At 35.8% G+C, this 26,391-nt stretch overlaps 1 protein-coding gene across 3 annotated transcripts in view; it reads left to right on the top strand.

Moving 5' to 3' along the window:
- SNX13 (sorting nexin 13) overlaps positions 1–26,391 on the top strand; it is a 93,097-nt gene that overhangs the window by 23,889 nt on the left and 42,817 nt on the right. For all 3 annotated transcript variants that reach the window (XM_068972342.1, XM_068972341.1, XM_068972340.1), the window contains exons 6-12: positions 4,651–4,734; positions 9,494–9,632; positions 10,009–10,097; positions 15,715–15,814; positions 16,702–16,895; positions 23,416–23,520; positions 24,114–24,246. In XM_068972342.1, the coding sequence (XP_068828443.1) occupies positions 4,651–4,734; positions 9,494–9,632; positions 10,009–10,097; positions 15,715–15,814; positions 16,702–16,895; positions 23,416–23,520; positions 24,114–24,246 (844 nt within the window). The remainder of the gene's footprint in view (positions 1–4,650; positions 4,735–9,493; positions 9,633–10,008; positions 10,098–15,714; positions 15,815–16,701; positions 16,896–23,415; positions 23,521–24,113; positions 24,247–26,391) is intronic.

The raw sequence follows: 26,391 nt of genomic DNA, 5'->3' as shown, positions 1-26,391 counted from the left end.
TTCAAGGAATAAGTATCTTTTAATTTCATGGCTGCAGTCACCATCTGCCGTGATTTTGGAGCCCCCCAAAATAAAGTCTGACACTGTTTCCACTGTTTCCCTGTCTTTTTGCCATGAAGTGATGGGACCAGATGCCATGACCTCAGTTTTCTGAATGTTGAGTTTTAAGCCAACTTTTTCACTCCTCTTTCACTTTCATCAAGTCTCCTCTTTCACTTTCATCAAGAGGCTCTTTAGTTCTCCTTCACTTTCTGACATAAGGGTGGTGTCATCTGCATATCTGAGGTTATTGATATTTCTCCCGGCAGTCTTGATTCCAGCTTGTGCTTCTTCCTGGCCAGGGTTTCTCATGATGTACTCTGCATATAAGTTAAATAAGCAGGGTGACAGTATACAGCTTTGATGTGCTCCTTTCCTGATTTGGAACCAGTCTGTTGTTTCATGTCCAGTTCTAACTGTTGCTTCCTGACCTGCATACAGGTTTCTCAAGAGGCAGGTCAGATGGTCTGGTATTCCCATCTTTAAGAATTTTTGACGGTTTGTCATGATCCACACAGTCAAAGGCTTTGGCATAGTCAATAAAGCAGAAATAGATGTTTTTCTTTATTGACTCTCTTGCTTTATCCATGATCCAACGGATGTTGGCAATTTGATCTCTGGTTCCTCAGCCTTTTCTAAATCCAGCCTGAACATCTGGAAGTTCATGGTTCACGTACTGTTGAAGCCTGGCTTGGAGAATTTTAAGCATTACTTGACTAGCATGTAAGATGAGTGCAATTGTACATTAGTTTGAGCATTCTTTGTCATTGCCTTTCTTTGGGATTGGAATGAAAACTGACCTTTCCCACTCCTGTGGCCACTGCTGAGTTTTCCAAATTTGCTGGCATATTGAGTGCAGCACTTTCACAGCATCATCTTTTAGGGTTTGAAATAGCTCAACTGGAATTCCATCACCTCCACTAGCTTTGTTTGTAGTGATGCTTCCTAATGCCCACTTGAGTTCACATTCCAAGATGTTAACTCTAAGTGAGTGATCACACCATTCTGATTATCTGGGTTGTGAAGATCTTTTTTGTACAGTTCTTCTGTGTATTCTTGCTACCTCTTCTTAATATCTTCTGCTTCTGTTAGGTCCATACCATTTCTGTCCTCTATTGTGCCCATCTTTGCATGAAATGTTCCCTTGGTATCTCTAATTTTCTTGAAGAGAACTCTGCTGCTGCTACTGCTAAGTCACTTCAGTTGTGTCCAACTCTGTGCGACCTTGTAGACGTCAGCCCACCAGGCTCCCCCGCCCCTGGGATTCTCCAGGCAAGAACACTGGAGTGGGTTGCCATTTCCTTTTCCAATGCAGGAAAGTGAAAAGTGAAAGTGAAGTCTCTCAGTCGTGTCCGACTCTCTGGGACCCCATGGACCACAGCCTACCAGGTTCCTCCATCCATGGGATTTTCCCAGCAAGAGTACTGGAGTGGGGTGCCATTGCCTTCTCCATGAAGAGAACTCTAATCTTTCCCATTCTGTTTTCCTCTATTTCTTTACACTGATCACCAAGGAAGGCTTTCTTATCTCTTCTTGCTATTCTTTCGAACTCTGCATGCACATGGGTATGTCTTTCCTTTTCTCCTTTGCTTTTCACTTCTCTTTTCACAGCTATTTGTAAGGCCTCTTCAGACAGCCATTTTGCTTTTTTACATTTCTTTTTTCTTGGGGATAGTCTTGATCCCTGTCTCCTATACAATGTCTTGACTCTCCATCTATATTTCTTCAGACACTCTATCAGATCTAATCCCTCAGATCTTTTTGTCACTTCTACTGTATAATCGTAAGGGATTTGATTTAGGTCATAGCTGAATGGTCTATTGGTTTTCCCTACTTTCTTCAATTTAAGTCTGAATTTGATGGTAAGGAGTTCGTGATCTGAGAGGAGACCTAATTGACCTTCTTGCTGGCTATGGGGCACATGCTACTGCTACTCTTTAAAGATTAAATTGACTTTTAGGAGACAGGAATGACAATCAGTATTGTTACATGGGTTTAAAACATGTTTAAAATAAGTAGGGTTGTTTAAAGAAAGAGCAAATATGTTTTGCCATAGATTGCTCTTTTAGGCCAATATTTCATTTCTTTTTGCTTGAGTCTAATTGAGTGAGTGTAATTGTAGAGCTCTGTGGTCAGTTTGTTTTTCTATTAACTCGATAGTTCTTTATCATTTTCTTTTGTTGATAATTAAATGTAGGCTTTCCCAAAGGACAGTTTGTTCAGATTAAATAACAGATTAGAGAGTTCTTAGTTCTTTCCTTTATATGAATCCTTTGTATGAGTTGTACAAATCACAGCATTTGACTGAGTATTGCTATTTAATTGCCTCTGCTTTCTCCCATTACCATGTTTTATTTATTTAAAGATTCATGGCCTCAGTGACTCTGCAACTTTTAAATCTTCATATTTGACAGCTTATGCTTGTGTTAAAGTATATGAAAATTATATGAAAATTGCCACATATTTTATAATATTTGCAATATTTTGCTCTCACTAAAACTGTATAGAAATTATTGAGTCATATGACTAACCAAGGGCTTCCCTGGTGGTTCAGATGATAAAGAATCTGCCTGCAATGCAGGAGACCCGGTTTCAATCCCTGGATCGGGAAGATACCCTGGAGAAGGACATGGCTACCCACTCCAGTATTCTTGCCTGGTGAATCCCATGGACAGAGGAGCCTGGCGGGCTATATAGTCCATGAGGTTGCAGAGTCATACATGACTGAGCAACTAAACACACAGACACACACATACACATGACTAACCGGACTCTTTCATGAGGCAAATTAGGAGATCAGAGTAGTTTTCAGAGACATAAGGATTGTTTGCCTTAACTAATATGAAGCAGTAAACTTATTCAAAAAGGTTACCCATATGTTTTTTACTCACTTTGAAAATAAACTTTCAATAAAGCACTTTTTTGTTTGTGAATTTTATCATTACAGAATACATTTTAAAAATTTGGGCGTGTGTGGTCAGATACATAATTTGAGGGAAGAAATTAGATAAATATAATTTTTTAAAAGTTAGAGATTAAACCTGATCCAGAATAAGCAATTTTCTAATTTGAGACTGGAAGATGTCTTAAAACACATTTCAAAAAGATAGTGGAGCCTCCACTAGTGCCTTTTAGAAATATTAATTGACCATGGGATAAAAGTTGTCAAAGACTTGTAAAACTTATAGAAGTAGAATTTATATAAAATATTTCTCTAAAGGAAAACAAAGTGAAGGCCCCCTTCTGTGAACTTACACCAGAAAATGGCACAGATAAATTAGAAATCTGGAAAGGAATAAATAAATTGGTCCTTTACTTAGAAAAGTGAAACATCCTGTTAAACTTGGCTTGGCTTGGCTATTTAGCCTTTCTACTATTCATAAGAAATGCTATTTCGTAAATCTAGATATCACAAGCATAGAGGACTGAAGATTAAACAGGTAGACTATTGTCTAAGTTTGAAAGTGAAAGTGAAGTCGCTCAGTCATTTCCTACTCTTTGTGACCCCGTGGACTGTAGGCCGCCAGGCTCCTCTGTCCATGGGATTCTCCAGGCAAGAATACTAGAGTGTGTTGCCATTTCCTTCTCTAGGATATCTTCCTAACCCAGGGATTGAACCCCAGTTTCCCCCACATTGTAGGCAGAGGCTTTACTGTCTGAGCCACTTAGTTTCTTGATTTGCATTGTTTAATGTTTATCAAAGTCATGCTATATTTAAGACAGTGACCTTGAGAAGATAAGAGTGTTTTTGAAGAGAGGTAAGTCTTTTATCTCTTTTCACTAATCTCCACTCACATACAAAAAGTTCCTAAAGAACTGTAGTGTATTAAGTGGAAGACACAGAATTACTTAAAGAGGGGTATGTGATGAATGCCGTAAATACAAAGCATGAGTGTATTTTAAACATATCAGTGAATAGTGTTCATCAGAACAATCAGGGTTTATTTAATGGGAAAATTAATTCTGTAGGCAATCCTAGGTGGAGAGCCAGAATCTTGGTAACAGTGTAAACAGTTGCAGAGAATGAGAAGGTATAGTCAAAGAATATTAAGTAATTGTGTTACCATAAATGTAATTTTATTTTTATTATCTTGTATTAGATAAATTTAAAACAGACAGGTATAGAGAGTTAATACAGTAGACATTTCTGCACCAACAGACCAGATTTAAGCAGTGTTAGCATTTTGCTGTAGTTGCCTAGCCCTCCCTTGACTCCCTTGAAGGCAGTCACTGTTCTGATGTTATCTTTTCTTTTTTTGTTTTTATACCTTTAATATAGATGTAGGAGTCCATAAATACATATAGTGCCATGTTTTGCCTTTTAAAAATGGATATAAATGCTAACTTTTTAGAGTTATACTTTTGCTTTTTTTCACTCAACTGTACTTACTATTGTGGCCATGTATCTAAGTTGATATAGATGGCTTCATCTTATTCAACTGATGTATGCTAGCTCATCTTTTTGTAAGTCATGTCATTCACCAAGTTTACTTTTATCCATACCTTACCTTTCTTCAGTAACAGCATTGAATTAGGACATTTACACTGTGCTATTGATTTGAGAAGTGTATGAGATTAAATTTGTTTTTGTGTTTTAAAATTTTTGTCCAGGAAATCCTTGCACGTGGAGTTCTTCTTCCATTAATAAATCAACTCAGTGATCCTGATTATATTAATCAATATATCATATGGATGGTATGTACTTTCTAAAATGCAGCTCTTGTTTTTAAAAGTTTTTTAAAAGGTATAAATATGATTTGGAGGTCAGGATGATTAAGCAATAATTTATTAAAGAAATTAAGTAAAAATATATCTCAAGGTAATCTTTTATATTTTCAATATTTCTGTTTGCTTATGTGTTGAATGTACTAGCCAGATTTCCCTTAAGGAAGTAGGTTGATAAGATAATCTTCTTTACAGTGTTCTTGCTGTTTCTACTTAATTAAATTTAAAAAAGGATGTTTTCTTATCTGTGTGTATAGATGATAAGTACTTCTTAAAACTGCTGTTTGATTTCAAATTAATCTGAACTACTTAAGTACCATGCAATTTAAATGTTATGCTAAATAGTAGAGGAAAATATGGAGGAAAGAACCTTTGATCGAGAAGATCTAAGTTCTAGATACGTTTCTGTAAGTTGCTTAGTATGTCAATAAGTTAGATAACTCATAGTTTTCTCATTCATCAGATGTATCAAAGGGTTAGTGGTTATTAAGTTTGCTAGTTCTAATTATTTTTCTGATTATATATGCTTTTCCTCAGTAAATTAATGGTTGAGGAAGTGTGTGTAAATGGGCTATTGCTGGGAATTACTTTGGTGATTACCTAAGTCTTTGATTCCTTTTTGTGAATCTGAAATTTCTCTCCCACATTGTCTTCTTTTACTCAGTCTAGCTTTTCTAGGAAGGAAGTATTTGATTGTTCTTTGTTTACAATCATACCCATTTTCAGACTTGCCATTTTTCATTGTTGTTGCTATTACAGTGTTTGTCTCTCCCATCAGATTATGGGTCCCCTGTAGGCAGACATTGTCTTCCTAGCCTTGTGTTCCTAGAATCTTTCATGGAGTTCATAGAACTTAATTTTTCATTTCCTTTGTCAGCTTATTTAGAGTCCTGCTAGGCTGTACCTAGAACTTTAAAAATTTGCATATCCCCATAACTGAAAGAAAAAAAACCTTTGGTTAGGAATTCTGCTCCTAAAATTTATCCTAAAGTGCTGATAAATGAGATTATAACAATCCAATTTAAGACTACTAATGGCAGTCTTGCTAATAATACTAAAAAAAAGTGAACGCAATGTAAGTGTTCAGCATAAAGGCACAATTGCACTCATTTCACGTACTAGCAAGGTAATGCTCAAAATCCTTCAGGCCAGGCTTCAACAGTACATGAACTGAGAACCTCCAGATGTACAAGGAGGATTTAGGAAAGGCAGAGGAACCAGAGATCAAATTGCCAACTTCCGTTAGATCATAGAAAAAGCAAGGAAATTCTAGAAAAAAAAATCTACTGCTTCATTGACTGTGCTAAAGCCTCTGACTGTGGATCACAACAAACTGTGGAAAATTCTTCAAGAGTTGGGAATACTAGACCACTTTACCTGCTTCCTGAGAAACCTGTATGAAGATCAAGAAGCAACAGTTAGAACCGATCATGGAACAACAGACTGTTTCAAAATTGGGAAAGGAGTATATCAAGGCTATACATTGTCACCTTGCTTATTTAATGTACATGCAAAGTACATCATGGAAAATGCTGAGCTGGATGCAGCTCAGGCTGGAATCTAGATTGCCTGAAGAAATATCAGTAACCTCAGATACGCAGATGACACCACCCTTATGGCAGAAAGTGAAGAGGAACTGAAGAGTGTTTTGATGAAAGTGGAAGAGGAGAGTGAAAAAGCTGGCTTGAAACTCAACATCCAAAAAACTAAGATCATGGCATCCAGTCCCATCACTTCACAGCAGATAGATGGGGAAACAATAGAAACAGTGAGAGACTTTATTTTCTTGGGCTCCAAAATCACTGTGGACAGTGACTGCAGCCATGACACTAAAGATACTTGCTCCTTGGAAGAAAAGCTGTGACAAACCTAGACAGCATATTAAAAAGGAGAAATATCGATTTGCTAACAAAAGTCTGTCTAGTCAAAGCTGACTTTTCCAGTAGTCATGTACAGATGTGCTATTTGGACTGTAAAGAAAGCTGAGAGCCAAATAATTGACGCTTTTGAACTGTGGTGTTGGAGAAGACTCTGAGAGTCCCCTGGACAGCAAGGAGATCCAACCAGTCAATCCTAAAGGAAATCTATCCTGAATATTCATTAGAAGGACTGATGCTGTAGCTGAAGCTCCCATACTTCGGCTACCTGTGAAGAGCTGACTCACTGGAAAAGACCCTGATGCTGGGAAAGATTGAGGGCAGGAGAGGATAAGGGGGTGACAGAGGATGAGATGGTTGGATGGCATCACCAACTCAGTGGACATGAGTTTGAGCAAACTCTGGGAGATAGTGACGGACAGGAAAGCCTGTTGTGTGCTACAGTCCATGAGGTTGCAGAGTCGGACAGGACTGAGCAACTGAACGACGAAATAGAGGAATAGTTTAGGAATATTGATGCAATAAATAGTGTTTATACTCTGATGGTAGTATGTGTTTATGAATATGAAAAGATGTGTTTATTTTTTATGTGAAAAGGACAACTAAAAATGATGTATGTATAGATATCTATTCCTTTAAAAATAAATATATAAGTAATTATATATTTATGAATGACTCTGATTCTGATAAGTTGTATACTGACTGAAATGTTAATAGAGAGGTCAGTCAGTTCAGTTGCTGAGTCCTGTCTGACTCTTTGTGACCCCATGGACTGCAGCACATCAGGCTTCCCTGTCCATTACCAACTTGCAGAGCTTGCCCAAACTCATGTACATTGAGTTGGTGATGCCACCCAACCATCTCATCCTCTGTTGTAGAGAGGTAGGATCCTGAAAATTTTAAGTTTTCTCTTTTGTTTATTTCACTTTACTACAAGTACTGGTTATGTCATAAGTGATTTTTTAAGAAGTAGGATAAAGGTAAAATTTTAAAACGTTTAAGTAGTAAAGTAAAAGTAAATATCTTTAAAAAGATTTTTTTTGTAACACAAAAATGAATATCATATACTAACCTTAAAAAATCAGTTTACAGTACTGTATAATCTTACCTATAGTACAGAACAGGATGCAAGTTTACTAGAATATTATGGTTATCTCACACTCATGGGATTAGGAATTATTTTTATTTCTATTTTTCTTTTCAATTTTTATTTTGCTGAGCTTATATTAAATATATAATTAGTTACATGGTAAAAACATTTTTGAGGGACTTAGCACATAGTCAGAACAGAATTCAAGCCACCAGATTTTTACTTGTTCTCTGCATAGTTGGGCTGGTACTATTATTATGTATCATGGTTGGGGTCTTTTTAAACAGTGATTGATCACTATTGTGCTTTGCTGTAAAATATCAAAAAATATATTTAAAAGAGAAAAATATATCAATAAAGGATCTTTAGCTTGCTTTGTTGTCTGGTTTATTCTCTTGACATTATTTATGTGGAAAACCCTTTGCACATAGGTATTATAAAATTGGCTGAGTTCTTATTCTTTCTGCCAGGTAAATTTCATATTAATGATACTTAATTGTATAGTTTATTTGAAAGGAAAAGTTTAGAGCAGTGTAGTAGTAACATATATCGTCCAAGTAAAATGTTCATATTACCTAACAGAAGTTTTAAGTTTTTAAGTCATTGCTAAAGATAGTACTGGCCAATTTGCATTATTTATCTCAAAATGTATATTTTATATATTTTGGGGACAAACTAGTTAATTGTAAACTCTTCTCTCTGACTATGGAATAGTTTACTTAATTGGTTTATATTGTTATCTCCTACTAGAGCAGATTAGTGAACAGCTGTTTACTTGTTTCTTAATGTATTCTTAGAAAAATCAGGTCTTTAATAACTTACCTCTTTTATTATTGAAGTAAAATTTACACAAAGTGAGAGACATCGCCAAGTTGTTATCTGAAGTTGTGTTATAATTTTGTACTTCTACTTGCACTGTTTGAGAACGTGAAGACCAAATTTGGTCTCTCCACATTCTGATAGATATTTGGCATTTTCATTTTGTTATGGTTATTTTGCACATCCTTGATGATTAATGATTCTGAACATTTTTTCAGGTGCTTATTGCCCCCCCTGCTTTTCCCCACAGTTCTGAATGTTGGCAATCACCAGTACTTGGACTCCTGTTTAGAATGGACAACCAAGTTGGCTACCTTTTCATAGTTCCCTTTACTGTTTTATTTGGCTTAAATTTATTGACAGTCATAGTCATTAGATCCTTTACAACATTCTCAACTACCTTTCTTCTCTCTCTCAGTTTATTATTTGCTTGGTGAAACCACATTCTGGTTAAATCCAACTTAATGTTCTACTCCATTCTTAATCTTAAACAGCAAGTGGCTGGAGAAGAAGGATGAAATAACAGTTTCCATGTTGTTACAGTGATTCTGTTAAATTTATGTCAGGGAATGCCACTCTTAATGTTTAAAATTCTCCAATAACTTTTCATTCCATTCACAGTGAAAGCCAAGCCATTTACTAAACCCTGTCATGTTTGCTTTTCCATTAGCACTCATCTGCATTTCTTTGGTTTAGCTCTAGTCACCATGGATGGCTTCCTTGCTGGCATCAGACATTCTGAGTGTGCTCTTTACTTCACAGTGTGCTATATATCTTTCTTACTTTGTTAATAGTCTCTGACCCAGGAGAATTTAAGTACCATGAGTAGAGAGATTTTCATTTTGTTTGAGGACAGTTGTGCCTGGCCCACAGTAGGTACTCAAGATTCTGTTTTCATTTAAGTGAGTCTCCCTCCCATCTGTATTTTAAACTTTATTTTCAGATCCGTGATTCTAATTGCAACTATGAGGCCTTTATGAACATTATTAAATTGAGTGACAATATTGGAGAGCTCGAAGCAGTCAGAGATAAAGCAGCAGAAGAATTACAGTATCTTCGATCTCTAGATACAGCTGGTGATGGTAAGTAATTTATTTAAGAATAAGAATGTTTTACTTCTTTAACAATTACTGTATATTCAAACAAAACTTGAATTTACCTAAATGTCATTTTATGTTATTAATGGTTTTCACCTTAACTGAATCTGACTTTTATTATGCTAATATGTTCTGAGAATAAAGCATAATAGTTTTCTGAATGTGAGACTCATTATTGCAGTTACTGCTAAAGATAATTTGCATAGTTTAATTTTAATTAAATAATTTAACTATAAAATTTCATTATTTTTTAAATAATTGCTGTATTCATTGGTTATGTTAAATTACAGTAAGTGTATGTTTAAAGTATTTCACAAGTAACACTGCCACTTTACCTCATAATCAATTTGTTTGTTTTTAGATATCAACACCATCAAAAATCAAATAAATAGCTTATTATTTGTGAAGAAAGTATGTGACTCTAGAATACAACGGTTGCAGTCAGGCAAAGTGAGTAAAATACTCTTGAATTAATATTTAAGTATAGATAATTTCTCTTCATTAAAATATCCAGCAAATGACAAAAGGTTGAGTATTAACCAGTGTGGCATTTTACAGAAGAACTAAAAATTTAGAAAAAAATTATATTATACAAAGTAGTGTATTTATTAAAATAAGCTAATGAGATTAAAATATTACATGAAAAGTAAATTTTTTTCTTTATTTATGTATTTATCTACTCATGTTATTTATTCAAAATTCAACATTTATTGAATTTTGTACATTGGACACCATTTTAGATGGATCTAACAGACGGAAATCTCTCTCATGAAGCTTACATTTTAGTTGCAGAATCAGAAAATAAACCAATACATAAATTGATATATTATGTAAAAAATGTAAAAGTAAGTGAAACGTGAAAAAATAAAATGTAAAAAAAAGAAAAAAGACCTAAAATGTGAAAGAAAATAAGTAAAGCAAAGTAGGGTGGCAGAGAATGTCAAAGTGGTTTAGATAGATGCTGAGAGATCTGGTAACATTTGAGCACAGAGAGATCTGAATAATATGAGAGAATCCTGTGAATTTTTATTATTATTTTTTTATCTTTCATGCAAAGGTGAGAGCAAATGTGAAGTCCCTGGAATAGGAAAGTGCCTGGTGAGTTAGAGGAGGTCATTGTGACTGGTATGGAATGTATGATAGGATTTGTAGGAGGAATGAGATTAGCGAGGAACCTTAGGGGTTAGATCATACATGGTTTTGCCTTCATAGTAAGATTTTTTAAAATCTGACTGTGATAGAAATCCATTGGAGATTCGCCCTGGCAAGTGACATAATCTGACTTATGAGGTAAAATGATCATTTGGGCTCTTTGTGATGAGTAGATTGTGGTGGAGTGGTGGAGACAAGAATGGAAACTAACAGATCGTTTACACGACTCTTGTTTTTGTTTAGTAAGAGATGTCTGGTGGGTTCATGTGAGAAGTTAATTAGAGACAATATTTGCTAATGTATTAAATATGGGTTGAGAGAGAAAAAAGAACTCAAGGATGATTCCAGAGTTTTTTGGACTGAGCACCTGAGTGAATAGTGTTGTTATTCACTAAAATGAATAAAACTGAGGGAGGAGGAAATTTGGATGAGAGAATCAAGTTTTGAATGTTTTATCTTGAGATCCCTGTTTGATGTTAAAGTAGACATTCTAATTGGTAAATTCAAGTGCAAGGGAAATTTCGTGAATGAAACAAACTTTGAGAATCCTCAGGATTATCAGCTGCTTGTTTAAAGTTGAGAGATTGGATGAGATTACTTAAAAGAATGAGTTTAAGAAAGAAGATACCAAAGACTTTGTCCTGAGGCCCTTCAGTTACTAGTGTTTAAGACAAAGTCAAAGGTCTAGCCAAACAAACTGTAAATGACTGTTGAGATTGAAGGAAAGGAGTGTGATATCCTAGGACCAAAGTATAGAAAATGCTAAAAAAAAAAAAAAGTGAGAGATCAGGTGTATCACAGACTACTAATAAATTGAGTAAGATGAAGGTTTAGAATTGACTGTTGGGTTTGCCACAGGGGTGTTGTTGGTGATCCATGAGAGCATTTTGGTAGAATAGTGGAGGAAAACCCTGATGGGAGTCAGTCAGAAGAAAATGGGAAGAAATGAATTAGAAACAGTCATTATAGGTAGCTGTTTGGGTGAGTTTCATTGTAAAAGAGAGCAGAGATCTGGAGCTTTGAAACAAATTTTTTACTACCTTTAGTTTTTAGTGTAGTCACCTTTCTTATGCTGGTTTTCTATTGGAAATTGATTTGTGACTCTTTGGTCTCGTAATTTTGCAATATACTTACATTCCTTAAGGAATAGAAGCCTTATTTTTAAATTTTGAGTTTAGTTTGCTAGTTTAATTATAACTTACACATTATTTGAGGCCTATATTTGTCATAAATGTGTGTGCAGGTGTATGTATGTCTGTCTTTGTTCAGTTAACTATATTTTAAAGTGAATTTATATACACATGTAAATTCAGAATAGAAGAATAATATGGTTTCACTTGTGATTGTTGTTTATTTATCTAGTTACCCTACCTAGATCTTAGAGTTAGTGATGCTTGTGTACTGCGGGCTAAATAGCTTCAGCCGTGTTCAACTCTTTGCGGGCCTATGGACCGTAGCCTGTTGGGTTCCTCCGTCCATGGGATTCTCAAGGCAAGAATACTGGAGTAGATTTCCATGCCCTCCTCCAGGGGATCTTCCCCACCCAGGGATTGAACCCTCCTCTCTTAGGTCTCTTGCACTGGCAGGCAGATTCCTTACTGCTGAGCCACCAGGGAAGCCCCTGGTGATCCTTAAGCATCATTATTTAAGTCTGTTTGCCTAAATACTTTTTGATACTGAATTCCTTTTAAAATTTGGAAACTTTGGAAGCTTGTCAACTCTATTTTGAATATGAAGCTTTACCTTTTTTAATAGCTCAAGTCATAGCATGTATTACTTTGGATGAAAATTCAGAATCTTCAGAGATAGAGTTTTTTTAACCATACTGCTTATCTTAAAGTCTTCGAGATGCTTTATTCTTTTTATTACAAATAAAGTGATAGTGAATACTGTTCTCCATCCCATATCTATAGAGATGCTGCTGGATAGAACCAAGAAGTAATCAAATCTGAGGAAGGAAGACTTATATAGGGGGAATCATGTGCTGGTACTAGATTGCTTTGTTGTTCAGTCGCTCAGTCGTGTCCAACTCTGTGACCTCATGGACTGCAACACACCAGGTTTCCCTGTCCTTCACCATCTCCTGGAGTTCGCTCAAACCCACGTCCATCAAGTCAGTGATTCCATCCAGCCATCTCATCCTCTGTTGTCCCCTTCTTCTGCCTTCCATGTTTCCCAGCATCATGGTCTTTTCCAGTGAGTTGACTCTTTATCAGATGGCCAAAATATTGGACCTTCAGCTTCAAGAACAGTCTTTCTGATAAATATTTAGGATGGACTGGGTTTGATCTCCTTGCAGTCCAAGGGACTCTCAAGAGTCTTCTCCAACACCACAGTTTGAAAGCATCAGTTCTTTGGTGCTCAGTCTTCTATATAGTCCAACTTTCACTACTGGAAAAATCATAGCTTTGACTGTGTGGACCTTTGTGGACAAGGTGATGTCTCTGCTTTTTAATAGGCTGTCTAGGTTTGTCATAGCTTTTCTTTCAAAAAAATTAAATTCTTTTAATTTCATGGCTGCAGTTACCTTCCACAGTGATTTTGGAGCCCAAGAAAATAGTCTGTCAGTTTCCATTGTTTTCCCTTCTACTTGCCATGAAGTGATGGGACCGGATGCCGTGATCTTAGTTTTCTGAATGTTGAGTTTTAAGCCAGTTTTTTCACTCTCGTCTTTCACCTTCATCAAGAGGCTCTTTAGTTCCTCTTCACTTTCTGCCATTAGGGTGATGGCATCTGCATGTCTGAGATTACTGATATTTCTCCAGGAAATCCAGCCTAGCATTTCGCATGATGTCATCTGCATATAAGTTAAATAAGCAAGGAGAAGGCAATGGCACCCCACTCCAGTACTCTTGCCTGGAAAATCCCATGGATGGAGGAGCCTGGAAGGCTGCAGTCCATGGGGTCGCTGAGGGTCGGACACGACAGAGTGACTTCTCTTTCACTTTTCACTTTCATGCATTGGAGAAGGAAATGGCAACCCACTCCATTGTTCTTGCCTGGAGAATCCCGGGGACGGGGGAGCCTGGTGGGCTGCCATGTATGGGATCGCACAGAGTTGGACACGACTGAAGTGACTTAGCAGCAGTAGCAGTAAATAAGCAAGGTGACAGTGTACAGCCTTGAAATAACTCCTTTCCCAATTTTGAACCAGTCTGTTGTCCCATGACTGATTCTCACTGTTACTTCTTTACTACATACAGGTTTTTCAAGAGGCAGGTAGGTGGTCTGGTATTCCCATCTCTTGAAGAATTTTCCAGTTTGTTGTGATCCACACAGTCAGAGGCTTTAGCATAGTCGGTAAAGCAGATGTTTTTCTGGAATTCTCTTGCTTTTTCGATGATCCAGTGGATGTTGGCCATTTGATCTGGTTCCTCTGCCTTTTCTAAATCCAGCTTGTACATCTGGAAGTTCTTGCTTCACATACTGTTGAAGCCCAGCTTGAAGGATTTTGTGCATTACCTTACTAGTATGTGAAAGGAGTGCAATTTGCAGTAGATTGCTTTACCCCAGTAGTTTCAAATCAGTAATCTGTTGTTGTTCTTACGTACTTATATGAAGAGGAGATACTAATTACAAGAGAAGTTTTTTCTCCTCTTTTCAAATCATCTTGCTTTTCCTTTATATATTACCTATGCCTAATTTAGTATCTGCCCCTAAATAAGGCAGCCGTGTCTAACTTTCAGAAAACCTGTGCATCTTTTTTTGAAAATAGAGGTTTATGAGTGTGGATTTGGGAATGCAGAGAAGCTGGTGGAAATCATTTCCAGAAACATTGTTGGTTTTTGTGGAAAGAGCATCAGATTTTGAGGACACTGACTCATTCTAACCAGCTTTGCAATCATAGGCAACATTTCTGACCATCAGCTTTCTTATCTGTTGAGTGGGATTGGTGATGCTTATCCAGTAGGATTGCTGTGGAGATTTAATGAAGTAATATGTGTAATGCACCTAGCGCAGTGCTGGACGTGTAGATTCTCTAAACTTTGAACCTGTTAGAAACTTTTTTCTCTGTATATGGGTAGTTTCCTTGCTTTGAAGTTTATGTAATTTACCATTTAAGTAGACTGAAAAGAAACACATTTTCTACAAAGATTATAGAATTTTTACCCAATTAGCAAATCTACTAGTTAGGAATATTTTATTTTTTTCTAGTAGGTAGACTTCAACCTCTCCTTGAAAATATTGGGATTTTTTTATTCTTCAACATAATAGCCCCTTTAGTCCCTATCATGTTCATTTTTGTTTGGAATGGGTAAAAATAGAGAATACATGAAAGTACATTTAGGTTTATTTTTTATTAGAAGAAATGAGTGCATATTGTGCTTTTAATGTATATTTAGTAAGCAGCTCTTAAAATAACTCTAGGAAATTCAGTGAGCTGATACTTTTTATTAGTAACCCACCTGTACAAGAAGAAAAAACTTTATTCCATTTTAACTTAATTGACTGTGAAGACAGTTGAGCGCCGAAGAATTGGTGCTTTTGAACTGTGGTGTTGGAGAAGACTCTTGAGAGTCCCTTGGACTGCAAGGAGATCCAACCCCTCCATCCTAAAGAGATCAGTCCTGGGTGTTCATTGGAAGGACTGATGCTAAAGCTGAAACTCCAGTACTTTGGCCACCTGATGTGAAGAGTTGACTCATTGGAAAAGACTCTGATGCTGGGAGGGATTGGGGCAGGAGGAGAAGGGGACGACAGAGGATGAGATGGCTGGATGGCATCACCGACTCGATGGACACAAGTTTGAGTGAACCCTGGGAGTTGGTGATGGACAGGGAGGCCTGGCGCGCTCTGATTCATGGGGTCTCAAAGAGTCGGACACGACTGAGCGACTGAACTGAACTGACTGAAGGATCTTTAACATAGTGAGTGAATAGATGAGATGTTAATCTGCAAAAACTTTTATTTGTAGGAGATAAATACTGTGAAACTGGCAGCAAACTTTGGGAAACTTTGCACAGTCCCCCTGGACAGCATTCTTGTAGACAATGTTGCACTACAGTTTTTTATGGGTAGGTAAATCCATTTTATAAAAATAATATAACCCTCAAGTTTTTTTACAACTGTATATATTGTTAAATTTTAAATACTTGATATTAGGCATGCCATATATATCTCTCTTCCACTCCTCATTTTCTGAAATATCCCCCATTTTTTTTTTTTAGAAACCATAGGGATAGAGATTTGTTTGGTTTTAAGGAAATAAATGTTTATTGCAGTTCCAATGTGCATTTGCTAATCTGCTTTTAAATAAACCCCAAGAGATTCTACTATGAATTTTAATTATTTGAAAAAGAGACTTTATCAAGAAAGCATGGTATATATAACCTGCTTGTATCATTTTTGTGCATTAATGGGGAAAGGGTCTTATTTTTATACCATTTTATATATAAATGTTAATTGATTTTATTCATGTTACAGAATTGCTTTTATCTAGGGGATGTTTCCAGCAAAACTCCCTGAGTCTTCATATTCATGAACAAAAAGAAATCCATGGCTTATTGAAGAGCCCAATCCTTATTTTTAATACATGTGATATAATAGTAATATTATGATTAATAATTTTTATTGAGAATGGAAGCTGAATGTTGGTGGAGTAGTTTATTTCTGATGAAGCCTTCCCTGGCAGCTTTATTCCCAAGAGGTGTTTTCATGAAAAATCAGATGTTTTTTAAAATGCACTTCCATTTCTATTTTCTGCATAATTGGTCTCTTCAGCTTAACCAATTTATGATATGACTTTTTTTTTAACCTCCAGCATTTTCTAAACATGTTCAAAATGCAAAGTTTTAAGTATTTGAAACTTTCAAATATTTTCTTTATTAACTTGTCTTACAGCTGTGTGCACTCAAAAATCTGTGACTTTAATATCCCTGTTGTTATGAATTTTGTTTGGTAGACTACATGCAGCAAACTGGAGGTCAGGCACATCTCTTCTTTTGGATGACAGTGGAAGGATACCGGGTTACAGCCCAACAGCAGCTAGAAGTTTTATCAAGTCGTCAGAAAGATGGAAAACATCAAACCAACCAAACCAAAGGTCTTTTAAGAGCAGCTGCTGTTGGAATTTATGAACAGTATTTATCAGAAAAGGTGAGGAGATACTTTAATTTATTTGAGGATACATTTTGTTTTCTTCTTTGACAGTGTCATTAATAATGGTAGATTATTAATAATTAAAATTAATAGTGGTACTGCCAAAGAAGATAATAATGATTTGTAGTACTTGTAAACATCCATTGTTCATGCTGCTATGCACAACTGTCTTACATTGCCTTGTTTTATCCTGAACATAGTATTTTGTATATTATTCTCATTTTATAGGTGAAGAAATTGATTGAATTAGAAAATTGAATTAACCTGTCCAGGGTCAGGTAGATGCTAAATAACAGAGTTAAGATTCAGGGTCACACAGCTTTAAATAATAGGAAGTAAGAGGTAAACCTTGAAAACAGTAACTAAAACAGAGCTGGAGTGGCTATACTAATATTAGATAATAGATTTTAAGACAAAAAAGTTACTAGATAAACAAGGAACATTTTATAATAGGTCGGTTGATCAGGATGATAAGACAGCAAAGCCCACACATACATGAAGAACAAACTGACAGAATTGAGGGAGAAATGGGCAATTCAATAGTAATAGTTGGAGACTTCAGTACCCCCTCTCAGAAACTGATAAAACAGTTCGATAGAAAACGACCAAGGATGTACAAGAATTGAACAATACTTTAGACCAATTAGACCAAATGCATCTGTAGAATACTTCTCCTAACAACAGTGTTATTTTCAAGCATACACATAGAGCATTCTCCAGGGTAGATCATGCTGCTGCTGCTGCATGCTGCTCAGTTGTGTCTGACTCTGTGTGACCCAATGGATGGCAGCCCACCAGGCTCCTCTGTCCCTGGGATTCTCTAGGCGCGAATACTGGAGTGGGTTGCCATTTCCTTTTCCAGTGCATGCATGCATGCTAAGTTGCTTCAGTCATGTCCGACTAGGTGACCCCATAGATGGCAGCCCACCAGGCTCCTCTGTCCACAGATTTCTCCAGGTAAGAATACTGGAATGGGTTGCCATTTTCTTCTCCAGGATAGATCATAAGTTAGGCCATAAAACAACTCTCATTTTAGAGGCATTAAAATTATATATAAATATGTCTGTTTCTCATAGTAGAATTAATTAGAAATCAAGAACAAAAGGGATTTGAGGAAATTTATAAATATTTGAAAATTAAGCAACAAATTTCTAAATAGTGTCTGTGTCAAAAATGTCAGAAGGAAATTAGAAAGTATTTTCAATTGAATGAAAATGAAAAAACAGTACATCAAAATTTATGGGATGCAGTTAAAGAAATGTGTAAAGGCAAATGTGTAGCTTTAAATGCCTGATTAGAAAGAAGAAGGATGTCACATCAGCAATATACATTTTCATCTTAAAAATCTAGAAAAAGAAAAGCATGACAAATCTAAGCAAACAGAAGGAAGTAGTAAAGATCAAAATGGAAATCAGTGAAATAGAAAACAGAAAGACAATAGTGAAAAATCAGTAGTACAATCAAAAGTTGTAAAATGAACAATGAAATTTAGAAAACTTTAGCTCAGTTGGCCAAGAAAAAAAGATACAGATCACCAGAATCATGAATGAAGGAGAAAGCATCACCACTGACTATAGAAATTAAAGGGACTACAAGGAAATACCGTTGTTGCTTAGTCGCTAAGTCGTATCCAACTTTTTTATGACCCCATAGACTATAGCCTGCCAGGCTCCTCTGTCCATGGGATTTCCCAGGCAAGAATACTGGAATGAGTTGTGATTTCCTTCTCCAGGGGATCTTCCCAACCCAGGTATCAAACCCTGTATAGATAGGTGGATTCACCACTGAGCCACCTGGGACACCCCGTAAAGAAGTATTGCAAACAACTTTATGACAACAGATTAGACAATTTAGATGAAATGGACAGATTTCTGGGAATACACTAATTGTCAGACTGACTCAAGAAGAAATATAAAATACAGTAAATGAATTTAATTAATAATTAAAAATCATCTTTCAAAGAAAAGCCCAGGCCTAAATGGTTTTACTAGTGAATTCTATCATATATTTCAAGAGGAAATAATACCAGTATTTCATAAACTCTTCCAGAAAATAGAGAGGAAAGAAACACTTTACAATTCATTTTATGAATTTAGTGTTATTCTCATATCAAAAACAAAGACATCATTTAGAGAACTACAGACCTGATGTCCCTCATGAATATGGACAATAATCCTCAAGAGTCACACTCCAGTATTTTTAATGACTATGCTATAATACCTTTTAATTCATACTTATTAGCACAGAATTATATTTTAATTTTAAGTATATATATTATTTGGAAACCACTCATTTGTGCACTTGCTTACATTTTTGCCTTATGAAATATATTGTATTTAAAAGAGTACACAGTTTTAAGAATAATAGTACAGCAAATGCCTTTATACACTCAATTCAGCTTTAGAAGTAGAACGTCCATTGTATTTTAAAGGGCTTCCCTTGTGGCTCAGCTGGTAAAGAATCCACCTGCAATGCTGGACACCTGGGTTCAATCCCTGGGTTGGGAAGATTACCTGGAGGCTACCCACTCCAGTATTCAGACCTGGAGAATTCCATGGACTGTATAGTCAGTGGGTCACAAAGGGTTGGTTGGATATGACTGAGTTACTTATCTGTATTTTAAAAGATCCCTATGTGCCTTTGTCTGTCCTTACTTTCTTGCTTTCTGATGAAGCCAGTTTTCTCTAATTATTCACTTACTTTCCCATACAGTTTTCCTGTACCTATATGTTCTAAATAATACTACTGCTTCAGCTTTATGAGATTTTGACATTACAAAAACGTCAGGAGAGATAACTTTAGACATTTGCCTTCCAGATGGCTGTCATTGTTGCCAGCAGTAGAAAAGATGCCATTGTTGGCAGTAATCATATTTTTTTAGCATGGGACAAGAATAATATCCATCTTTCATTTGAAAATATATCAAGAATGTGTGTGGTGAAAAGAATTACAGTAAACAAATTTATATTATTTTTCTCTAAAACTATTGAATGATTTTTGAAGGGACTAAAATTAACCTTGAAATAAATGTACAGAACTGAGTACATGTAGGCTATAGCAAGAACTCATACAATGAAGAAAATAACTCATTTTTTGAAAATAAAGCTATTGAGAACTCAGATATCACCAGAAAGAAACAGCCAGCTTAAACAGTTTCCTCACTCTCTTTAATAAAACTATAATTTCTTTGAAATGCCCCTTTATTCTCACACGTTTAAATGATGATCTATGTATTTTAGAACCATTTTCCTTGAAAAGGAGAGGTTGTTAACTTATGACATCCTTTATGCTTTGAAGTACTTAAAAAATGGGCATTTAGACATGGGCAACCTGTATGATAAATTCATATATGCAGAGAACCTGATTGACAAACAGCTGGTCTACCAAACCTGGAGATACAAAGTTGATGGACACTTTTTGGGGAAAGCTGGAAACAAATCCCTGTAGGTCTAAAAACCTGCTGTTTTTAGTGAGTAAAATCCCATTATTCTTTGCCTAAATGATTTTATTGAAAGGATATTTCACTTGATGTCATGACATTGCAGTGGTAAGAGAAATAAATGTGATAAAGGCTCAAGATCAGAGCTGAAAGTCATAGTGAATTTTATTTTATAGTTGATTGTATTTAGTTATACCACTGTATAAAAGGTTGTCCTGAAGACTGCAAGCAGATCAGAAAAGTATTGTTTAAAAAGGCACACAAAAATACCCTACAAGATCATAGACTAAAAGGTAAATGTAATTGTTTATTTTTTATTAAATATAAATGTATTTATTAGTCCTGTTATGTGTATAATCTTTTAAAAAGTCTTAGATATATATATTTTAAGAATAAACAGTGGTACTGCCTACCAATTTTAAATTTAGGTAAAAAGTTTAAAAATTTTTTAAAGAAGTTTCTGTATCAGAGAACAGTAATATTATTAAGTAAATTGTTTTGTTTTCTCAGACATATTTTTTGATTAGTCGTATTAATTATCAGTTGCCACTGTTAACTAGTCATTTTGTTTAAATAACTACATTTGTGTAATATCAAAGTAAACAATACAGATTAATAGATAATTTTGGGAAAAACATGCAGTTTTTGTATTTTTATGTTAAAGTAGTATCATATGTGCAAATATTTCTTCTATATTACTGTGGTTTTTTGAAAAAGGGACTTGGTTAGTTTCGCCCAATGTTAGTTCTCTGAAAGTATTGGTCGCCATACATATTCCAAGGATAAGGCTTAATCCAATTCTGTGTACCTGAGATTATAGAAAAAATTAAGCTAGATAAATTGAAAATGTAATTTTCCAAATTTGTCTCTTATTTCCTAGAAACTAAGTTTAGTGAGCTCAGAGGGCACATGAAAGGACAGAAACTAACTTAAATCATGTTCCTCTTTGATCTTTGTCACATAGTTGAAGCTGTTGAGTTCTGTTTTTCAGGGTTGGGGTGGGAGAGGGAACACCACACCCATACACAAACAAATAATAGGTGAGTGTCCTTTTCTTCTTCCTCCAAAAAGCCACTCACAAGAACCAAAAAAGTACCACCACACTACCTCCCTGAGTTTACTTCTAAGAGTGTTGAATTAACAAGGGGACATTAGAAGTTGTGTAGCCCTTATGCTGCACATTCATACCCTCCTGTTTACTTAAAAAAATTTTTTTTGTTCAAGAATGGTTGATACATAATATTGTGTTAATTTCTGCTGTACAGCCAAGTGATTCATTTACACATATACACATTCCTTTTTCATATTTTTCTCCATTATGGTTTTTCACAAAGTATCGAGTGTGGTTCCCTGGGCTGTATAGTAGGACCTTGTTGTTTACCATTGTATGTACACTAGTTTGCGTCTGCTAATCCCAAACTTCCATTCCGTCCCTCCTGCATCCTCTCTCCCCCTTGGCAATCTCAGGTCTGTTCTCTGTGTTTATGAGTCTGTTTCCCTTTTGTGAAGTGAAGTTGCTCGGCTCTTTGCGACTCTATAGCCTACCAGGCTCTTCCGTCCATGGGATTTTCCAGGCAGGATTACTGGAGTGGGTTGCCATTTCCTTCTCCAGGGGATCTTCCCAACCCAGGGATCAAACCCGGCTCTCCCGCAGTGTAGGCAGACGCTTCACCGTCTGAGCCACCAGGGGATAAGTTAATTTGTGTCATGTTTTACGTCGTGTGTATAAGTGATACGGTAATTTGTCTTTCTCTCTCTCACCTACTTCGGTTAGCATGATAATCTCTAGGTCTGTCCGTGTTGCTGCATATGACTTGATTTCATTCCTACTTACGGCTGAGAAATGCTCCATTGTGTGTGTACCACATCTTCTTTATCCTTTTCATCTCTCGCTGAACATTGAGGTTGTTTCTGTGCCTTGGGTATTGTGAGTAGTTCTACTTTGAACATACGAGTGCATTGACCTTTAAATTACAGTTTTGTCTGGATGTATGCCCAGGATACTTACATACTTTTTCTTCTCTTCTTGATTTATCTAATCCATTCCTTAGATAGTCTAACAGATAGCATAGAGAAATTGCTTAAACAATGCATTGTTTTGGTACTGCCTCTAAAAGTTACCATCATTTAATCACTCATTTATTCTCCATAGCCTTCAGACTTAAAAATACAAAAGTCAACATGCTGAGGAATGTCTGTAATATCTGTCACATTATGCACCTTGAGATGAAAGTTATTGAAACAAAGTAACTTTTCAAATTTTTTTCTCTCCCTTCTCATGCTGATACTTTGCTGCAGTATTATAAAACTGAATTAGGATAAAGATAGTCTATTTTAAGTGCCATTCAAAAGGATTGTTTCTAGTGTTAAATGATAAGTAGCAACATGGCATACTCTTTTGACATTTTATTAAATACACATCTAAGACTACTGAGTGCTCAACACTGGCTCTTGGTGACAGTATTTCCTATGTGCTGGACACATAAGTCTTACGTAAATCTCTTTTCATCCTCACAATAATCATATGTAGTATTTATCTCCATTTTACAGATTGAGTAAGTGAAGCCTTGTGAGAGGAAACTTGCTTAGCAAAAGTTAAGATTTAAAACTATGTTTTTCTAACAAGTCTACTGTGTAGTACTTCATGGCCAGAAAAATGCTAGCTCTGATTTCAGCCTTTAAACATCAAGGTGTCATTTACAAATGGATTTTTTGGCAGTTACTTTTGGTACTATGATTCCATTATTTAATTATCCTACTTTGGCTCCCTGATGCAAAGAGCCAACTCAGCAGAAAAGACCCTTATGCTGGGAAGGATTGAGGGCAGGAGGAGAAGGGAGTGACAGGGGTTGATATGGTTGGATGGCATCGCTGACTAAATGAACATGACTTTGAGCAAACTCAGGGAGATAGTGAAGGAAAGGGAAGCTTAGCATGCTGCAGTCCGTGGGGTTGCAAAGAGTCAGACATGACTGAGTGACTGAACAACAAATTATTTAATTCTCCAACTATGAAGGCTTAACTTGTATTTAGAAATTTCAAAGATTAATGCTACTTGTGTTTTTCTCTGTTTGTCAGGCATCTCCGAGAGTTACTGTTGATGATTATTTGGTAGCAAAATTAGCAGATACTTTGAATCATGAAGATCCAACCCCTGAAATCTTTGATGACATTCAAAGGAAGGTATTATGTACATCATTTATCATTATATCTTTTTTGAAAACAATGTATATGTCTATATGCATGTAATTTGTCTGTAAAAGGTTATTGAAATGTTATGAAAGTACAGTGTGATAACTAAAAAAGATGTGTTATGGTAATAATACTTCACAAAGTAGCGTTTTTCTTTGCTTATTTACTGTAGCAATGCAGAAAATCCCTATGCTGAGTTATTTACTTTGAATCTGGCTGAAGTGACAGATACAGATTCTAGAATTTTATGAATAGATGATGTATAAATAACAGATTCATTTAATATGTTCTTTGAGCCTTTATTTGGATTTGTTTCTTAGAGAACACTGCTTTGTAGAGCGTTATGTATAACTGCTGTCATGTGACTTGTTTTGCAGTAGGACTCTCTTCAGTATAACTTAGATGCTAGAGGGGCCAGAAAAATATCACTAGTTGTGACATAGTCTTATTAGTGACATCTTATAAATAAGGAGTCTATAATTCATTACAGTAATACCTCTGTCTAGCTTTTGTTGAAATCTTATTAGTGGAAATCAGTGCATTATTTGTATTAATGATTGAATATCTTGATTTATTTCAATAAGGTATATGAATTGATGCTTCGAGATGAAAGATTTTATCCTTCCTTCAGACAGAATGCACTTTATGTGCGCATGTTAGCTGAGCTGGATATGTTAAAAGATCCTAGTTTCAGAGGATCAGATGACGGCGATGGAGGTAAGATAGCACACATTGTACATTTATCCAGGTATATATGTATATTCCTGTATATATGCTGCTTACCAAAGGAAATCCTTTCAAATACCATAAAAATGTTCTTAAAGCTGAAATATAAATTGTAATATATTTTAAAATCTATGAATAAATGATGAAGTTTACTTAAATGTTAAAATCTGATAACAAAATAGAACATAACTTTTGAGCCTAGAGTTCCTTTTCTTTTTAAATTTATGTTTTAATTGAAGGATAATTCCTTTACAGAATTTTGTTGTTTTCTGTCACACATCAAGAATCAGCTATAAGCGCACCCATGTCCCCTACCTCCCAAACTGCCTCTCATCTCCTTCCTCATCCCACCCTTCCAGATTGTTACAGAGCCCCTGTTTATGAGTTTTATAGCAAATTCCCATTGGCTGTCTTATTTTACATATGATGTTGTCCATTTCCATGTTACTCTCTCCATACATCTCACCCTCTCTCTCCTCCTCTCTCCCTGTGTCTATAAGTCTGTTCTCCGTGTCTGTTTCTCTATTGCTGCCCTGAAAATAAATTGACCGGTACCATCTTTCTAGATTCCATATATATTCGTTAGTATATGATATTTATATTTCTCTTTATGACTTATTTCACTTTGTATAAGCAGCTCTAGGTTTGTCCACCTCATTAGAACTGACTCAAATGCATTCCTTTTTTATGACTGAGTAATATTCCATTGTATATATGTACCACAGTGTCTGTATCAGTTCATCTGTCGATGGACATCTAAGGTTGCTTCCATGTTCTAGCTGTTCTAAATAGTGCTGCACTGAACATTGGGTTACACATGTCTTTTTCAGTTTTGGTTTTCTCAGGGTGTATGCCTAGTAATGGGATTGCTGGCTCATATGGTAGTTTTATTCCTAGTTTTTTAAGGAATCTCCCTACCGTCTAACATAGTGGCTGTGTCAGTTTACATTCCCACCAGCAATGCAACGATTCCCTTTTCTCCACATCCTCTCCAACATTTATTGTTTGTAGACTTTTTGATGATGGCCATTCTGACTGGTGTGAGGTGATATCTCATTGTAGTTTTGATTTGCATTTCTCTAATAATGAGTGATGTTGAGCATCCTTTCATGTGTCTGTTAGCCCTTTGTATGTCTTCTTTGGAGAGATGTCTGTTTAGATCCTTTCCCCACTTTTTGATTGGGCTGTTTGTTTTTCTGGTATTGAGTTGTATGAACTGCTTGTATATTTTGGAAATTAATTCTTTGTCAGTTGTCTCCTTTGCTATTACTTTCTCCCACTCTGACGGTTGTCTTTTCATCTTGTTTGTAGTTTACTTTGCTGTGCAAAAAACTTTTCAGTTTAATTAGGTCTCACTTGTTTACTTTTATTTTATTTCCATTACTCTAGGAAGTGGGTCATAGAGGATCTTGCTTTAATTTATGTCATTGAGTGTTCTGATATGTTTTCCACTATGTTTTTCTCTAAAAGTTTTGTACCTTCTGGTCTTACGTTTAGGTCTTTAATCTGTTTTGAGTTTATCTTTGTGTATGGCATTAGGAATTGTTCTAATTTCATTCTTTACACATAGCTATCCAGTTCTCTCAGCACCACTTATTAAAGAGGTTATCTTTGCCCCATTGTATATTCTTGCCTTCTTAGTCAAAAATAAGGTACCTATATGTGCATGGGTTTATCTCTGGGCTCTCTACCATGTTCCATTGGTCTCTATTTCTGTCTTTGTGTCAGTACCATACTGTCTTGATGACTGTAGCTTTGTACTATAGATTGAAGTCAGGAAGGTTGATCCCTCCAGCTCCATTTTCTTTCTCAAGACTGCTTTGGCTGTTTAGGGTCTTATGTGTTTCCATATGAATTGTGAAATTTTTTGTTCAAATTCTGTGAAAAATGTTGTTGGTAATTTGATACGAATCTCTTTGAATCTGTAGATTGCATTTGGTAGTTTAGTCATTTTCACAACATTTATTCTTCCAACCCAGGAACTTGGTATATCTCTCCTTCTGTTTAATGTTGTCTTTGATTTCTTTCATCATTATAATATTCCATATACAGTTCTTTTGTCTCCTTCAGTTCAGTTCAGTCACTCAGTAGTGTCCGACTCTTTGTGACCCCGTGAACTGCAGTATGCCAGGCCTC

Source organism: Capricornis sumatraensis, chromosome 5 (assembly GCF_032405125.1).
Source record: "Capricornis sumatraensis isolate serow.1 chromosome 5, serow.2, whole genome shotgun sequence".
Classification (NCBI taxonomy): Eukaryota; Metazoa; Chordata; class Mammalia; order Artiodactyla; family Bovidae; genus Capricornis; species Capricornis sumatraensis.
Note: the sequence above shows the minus strand (reverse complement) of the source record. Positions and strands in the feature narration are given on the sequence as shown.